Source organism: Phoenix dactylifera, chromosome 2 (assembly GCF_051530095.1).
Source record: "Phoenix dactylifera cultivar Ajwa chromosome 2, Ajwa_hap1_PhDact_Kaust_v1.1, whole genome shotgun sequence".
In the NCBI taxonomy this organism is placed as follows: domain Eukaryota; kingdom Viridiplantae; phylum Streptophyta; class Magnoliopsida; order Arecales; family Arecaceae; genus Phoenix; species Phoenix dactylifera.
This window is the reverse complement of record NC_143191.1, coordinates 6,717,544-6,723,059: the sequence shown is the minus strand read 5'-3', so window position 1 is coordinate 6,723,059 and position 5,516 is coordinate 6,717,544. Positions and strand designations below refer to the sequence as shown.

Here is a 5,516-nt window from a genome sequence, read left to right as displayed (position 1 = left end):
CCCCACGGTGGAACGAAGCCTCTCGGTTCCGTGTCTCCGCCGCTCTCTGGCCCCGACCACGACGTGGATCCGACGTGTAGTTCTCGCGCGATCGGATCTCCCGTCCTCGTCCCCCATTCCTCATTACTTCCCTCCGCCCACCGGCTCTTCGATCGATCCGGAGGGAGGAGAAGAAGCGAGCTCAAGGCGCCATTTATACCGCACCATGGGGAGTACCTGTACATGCCGTGGGTTCAGTTGGCGCCTTCTTTCGCCTTCTCCCATTCCCATAAATAACCCTCCCCTTCGCCCATTCCTCCCACCATCATCGTTTCTTGCTTTCTCGTCTTCTCCACCACGTTCTCTTGCTCTCCTTCCCATAAACACAAAGAGTCCTCTTTTCCGGTATTCATTCTTTCATTCATTGATCTCTCTTCGCTGATCGTTCTTCTTCCTCTTTATTTGTTTTAATTTGTTGTGTTTCTTCTCGTTTAGTTTCCGGTCATCTTCTCCGATTCGCTGCAGCTCTTCCACTCTCTCAAGCAGCAAGGTAGATATTTGTATTTTCTATCCGCTGTTCTCTCTGTTTCTCCCTTTTTCTCAAGAATGACCGTTCTTCTGTTTTTATTTTTTTTCCCTCCAGTTTTTTCTTCAAGATAGGATTTTTGTGACGTTTTCAACGTCAAAGAATGGATCATTCTCATGCTTTGCCCTTCGAATTTGGTTTTTCCTTAGATTTTCCTAATTAAAGCTTCGATTGATTCTCAGTTCTCCCGTAAAGGATGACGTTCTTCTGTTTTTATTTTTTTTTCCCTTCCAGTTTTTTCCTTATTGCGTTTTTGTCTTCAAGATCGGATTTTTATGACGTTTTCAACGTCAAAGAATGGATCATTCTCATGTTTTCCCCATCGAATTTGGTTTTTCCTTACATTTTCCTAATTAAAGCTTCGATTGATTCTCAGTTCTCCCGTAAAGTTTTTTTTTTTTTTTTTTGTAATTTAATCTCGTTTTCTTCCTTATTGATTAGATTTTTCTTACAATTTTTTTTTTGTCTGTGAAGCTCTGACACCTTCTCAAGCAAGGAAGATATTAGAAACGCTCCAGTTTCCGATTATTCAACTCCCATTTTCTTTTTCTCTCCTTTTCTATTCGTTTCCTTGTATTTTCTCTTAAAAATTAGTTCTGTTTTCTTCTTGTCTTTCGTTTCAAGGTTGGTTTTTGATTCTTTTTTTCCATTAAAACTTGGATCTTGCTCATGGTTTTCTTACGGTTTTAATCTTTGGATACGCTGTAGGGATCCGGCTTGGAATCATCAGTCGTAGAGAAGGCTCGAAAGAAAGAAGAAGGGAAGGAAGGCGAGATGACGATCACTCCGTCGGTTCGGATCTCCGATGGAAAGCTGGTCGTCAGGGGCCACGCGATCCTCTCCGGCGTTCCCGACGCCGTCATCTCCAGCCCCGCAGCCAGCTCCGGCCCTGTCGACGGCGTCTTCCTCGGCGCCCAGTTCGCCGAGCCCAGCTGCCGCCATGTCCTCCCTCTTGGAACCCTAAGGTAAACAATGGGGAGATTTTTCATCTGTCCTTTTTCAATGTTTTTCTCTTCAAATTTGTTAATTTTCTCTGATTCCGATCGATTCACCAAGGTTACAATCGAACTCAATTACGTTAAAAGGTAAAAAAAGAAGAAGAAGAAGACATTTTCTCTTGCTTTCCGAGTGTTTTCCTCTTCGTTTTGGTTTAACATTCTTGGATTGTGATCAAATTCCAGGGATGTTCGATTCATGGCGAGCTTTAGGTTCAAGCTATGGTGGATGGCTCAAACAATGGGAGACCGAGGGAGGGACATCCCCCATGAGACCCAATTCCTCCTCGTTGAATCCATGGATGGCGAGGAGACCGTGTACACTGTCCTCCTTCCCCTCATCGAGGGCCCCTTCCGTGCCTGCCTCCAAGGCAATCCCCGTGACGAACTGGAACTCTGCCTGGAGAGCGGCGACGCCGATACCCGGTCAGCCTCCTTCTCCCACTCCCTCTTCGTCGGCAGCGCCGTCGCCGACCCCTTCGCCGCCATCTCCGGCGCCGTTGCTGCCGTCAAGCACCACCTCAAGACCTTCCTCCAGCGGCCTGAGAAGAAGCTCCCGGGCATTGTGGACTACTTTGGGTGGTGTACATGGGATGCATTCTACCAGGAGGTCACCCAGGAGGGTGTCGAGGCTGGCCTTCGCAGCCTCACTGCCGGTGGCGCTCCCCCGAAGTTCGTCATCATCGACGACGGATGGCAGTCGGTCGGCTCCGACCAGCCTCAACGCGAATCCAAGAAGCCTAATTCTTTACTTCGGCTGACCGGCATTAAGGCGAACAACAAGTTCCAGAGCAAGGAGGATCCAGCAGCAGGGATCAACACAATTGTTCAGACGGCGAAGAGCAAGTATGGGCTCAAGTATGTCTATGTGTGGCACGCCATTACTGGGTACTGGGGAGGGGTGCAGCCTGGGGTGGAAGCGATGGAGGAGTATGGATCAAAGATGCAGTATCCAAAGATACCACCTGGAGTGGTGGAGAATGAGCCCTGGATGATGACGGATGCGATCACCTTGCAGGGGCTTGGGCTCGTGAACCCGAGGAGAGTGTACAAGTTCTACAATGAGCTGCACAGCTACTTGGCTGCAGCTGGGGTGGATGGTGTAAAGGTGGATGTGCAATGCATCCTGGAGACCCTTGGAGCCGGCCTCGGTGGGAGAGTGGAGCTCACACGGCAGTACCACCGGGCCCTCGATGCATCGGTTGCCAAGAATTTCCCTGATAATGGCTGCATTGCCTGCATGAGTCATAATACTGATGCTCTCTACTGGTTAGTGTTCATAGCTATTTCTGAATTCTGTGTTTCTTTATGAAGTCGGATTGCTTGTTGACAGGTTTCTCATTGAAGTTGGCTGTGGATGTGCTTTTAATCTCTTCGATGGTGAAAATGCAGCTCGAAGCAGACAGCAGTGGTGAGGGCATCGGATGATTTCTACCCAAGGGACCCTGTTTCGCATACCATCCACATTGCCTCGGTGGCTTATAATAGTGTCTTCCTCGGTGAGTTCATGCTTCCTGATTGGGACATGTTCCATTCTCTCCACCCTGCGGCTGAATACCATGCCTCTGCTCGGGCGATCAGTGGTGGACCGATCTATGTCAGGTGGGAAATGGAACTTGATCTTTTAGGTTTATAAGCTTCGAGTTGAATCTTGAACATAAAGAAATTTCGTATTCGAGCTAAAAATCTTCTTGTTTATTTAATATTTTCTCATTTTGGATCATACAGTGATGCTCCTGGAAAGCACAACTTTGAGTTGTTGAGGAAATTGGTCTTGCCCAATGGCTCCATTCTTCGTGCTCGGTTGCCTGGTCGTCCTACACGAGATTGCCTCTTCTCGGACCCAGCTCGTGATGGTGTTAGGTATTCAGAATTCTCTTACTATAAACTTGGTTTCAATTACCAAACGTTTTATCTTAGATTTCCTTATAGAATTGGCCTTTTTCTTATTTGATCTTGGTTGAATGTGTTTCTGAATTGAAATTATTTGCTTTATTTGTGTAGCTTGCTCAAGATATGGAACATGAACAAATTCACTGGTGTCCTTGGCGTGTACAACTGCCAAGGTGCTGCATGGAGCTCGACAGAGAAGAAGAACGTGTTCCACCATACCGGATCAGATGCTTTATCTTGTGCAGTGAAAGGAAGCGACGTTCACCTAATCGCAGAGGCTGCAACTGACCATGATTGGCATGGTGATTGTGTTGTCTTCCGCCACAGAGATGGCCAATTGGTGGTCCTTCCTCACAATGCAGCATTGCCCGTCTCCTTGAAGGTTTTAGAACATGATATCTTCACCATCTCCCCCATTAAGGTTGGTCCAATTTTTCCTCCCTTTTGTAGTTGTCCTTCTGAAAATGGAGTTAGTCTATCATATTTTTTAGGACAAAACTCTTCTCACTCCTCTACTGTAATGCAGGATTTGGCGCCTGGATTTAGATTTGCACCACTGGGCCTGGTGGACATGTTCAATGCTGGAGGAGCAGTTGATGGCCTCACATACCACATTTTGGGTGGTGCCAACATTTTAGAGCTGGATTCTAGTTTTGCAGGGGAGATGAATGGAGCCTCAATGCGCTCGCTGGAGAAAAGAAGTGGCGATGCTGTGGCCTTGATTTGCATGGAAGTCAAGGGATGTGGGAGATTAGGAGCTTACTGTTCAGTTAAGCCGAGGAGATGTATGTTGGGCTCAGCTGATGCTGAGTTCTCATATGAGCCTTCATCTGGGTTTCTTACTCTTCAATTAGAAAACCTGCCAGAGGGCAACAAGAGAGTTCACAAAGTAGCGATTGAATTGTAGTCAGAGTCAGATACTACATTACATTCTTTTGTTTGGGAGAGCATGCACATTTTATCAGATTCATCAGGTTAATTGGATTGTTTGGGCAAGATAGATTGATTGATTATTGCTAATGAGAGATTCTGAGATTGCATTGATATCTTCCGATTACAATAAATCGTTGCATCGAATCATTTTCTGTTCTTTATAAATTAGCATACTTCTGAAGAATTGTATTAACTCCAAATGAAATGGTGAAGAAAAAATTCTTCTTCTTTTGTGGACTGAGGAACGCGCCACTGCCTTTTGTCAATGATATTCTCTTATGAACTGAAGTTAATTTCCAGCCCTACAGAGTTTTGTAGACTGGTTTGAAACATGATGTTGTCTGTAACTCTGTTCTTTGGAGGGCTTTAGGGTGATTTAGAGGGAATGGGTTCCCAAAACATTGTTCAGAGAATATACTGATGATTCGTGCCTCTTTTCAGTGAAAAATATAATGAGCTCCGATGGATGATAGGAAGAAGATATGATCAACAAATCTGCACTTAGGAAGATACCTAAGACCATGAAGATTAAGCTGCCACCATGGGCAGGTTTATATCAGTTGGCTTGGTTTTTTGACCTAAGAGTTCCTTCAATGGTCTCATCAGCGTTGGGGCAGATAATTGGTGTGTTTTGCATTCCTCCTTGCATGTGAGTGTAATGTGGTTCGGATTTAAATTTAATCATTAGAATTTTCCTTGATGAGATTTAAATTGTTATGAGGCCTCATGTTTACGTTCGTGGCTAAAAGTTTTGGAGACAACAAAATGGATGTTGTCACCGAAGTTTAATAATTTTTGTGATGACATTTTGCGTCACCAATCATGCTTGTTTTCTATTAGTATCCAATTAGTATCCATATCTATGCCTATATTCATCAACTAAAGATGAATATGAATATGGAAATACAGATAACTGATATATTTTCGGCCCTATGTTTATATATGATTGCAGAAATATGGAGAAAGGCATGCTTATTGCCTAAAAAAACTATTTAGCTCATGTGATTTGTTACTAAAAAGAGGGTTACCTTTCGCATGCATAGTATAGCCCACACTAATTTTGGAGAGAAAAAAATAAATTATAAAATTATTTGAAATTTAAAAACCATATATCTCAAGTACAATATACA

General features: G+C 44.5%; 1 protein-coding gene across 2 annotated transcripts; it reads left to right on the top strand.

Annotated features, from left to right (window-relative positions):
- Window positions 1-4,497, top strand: LOC103719535 (putative galactinol--sucrose galactosyltransferase 6). 2 transcript variants are annotated; one of them, XM_008808824.6, is made up of 8 exons: window positions 1-384; window positions 475-529; window positions 1,274-1,530; window positions 1,747-2,829; window positions 2,953-3,162; window positions 3,289-3,423; window positions 3,565-3,874; window positions 3,980-4,497. In XM_008808824.6, the coding sequence occupies exons 1-8, from the start codon at window positions 206-208 to the stop codon at window positions 4,358-4,360; spliced, it is 2,610 nt and encodes an 869-aa protein (XP_008807046.3). In that variant the 5' UTR covers window positions 1-205; the 3' UTR covers window positions 4,361-4,497. The 2 variants fall into 2 exon arrangements, with proteins under 2 accessions (XP_008807046.3, XP_017701305.2); XM_017845816.5 differs by lacking the exon at window positions 475-529 and having other exon boundaries at window positions 223-384.
- Window positions 4,498-5,516: the final 1,019 nt, after the last annotated feature.

Coding starts and splice junctions, on each gene's coding strand:
- LOC103719535 (XM_008808824.6), top strand. CDS start 206: ATGGGGAGTACCTGTACATGCCGTGGGTTCAGTTGGCGCCTTCTTTCG. Junction 3,163..3,288: donor GGTGGACCGATCTATGTCAG/GTGGGAAATGGA, acceptor TGGATCATACAG/TGATGCTCCTGGAAAGCACA. Junction 3,424..3,564: donor CCAGCTCGTGATGGTGTTAG/GTATTCAGAATT, acceptor TTATTTGTGTAG/CTTGCTCAAGATATGGAACA.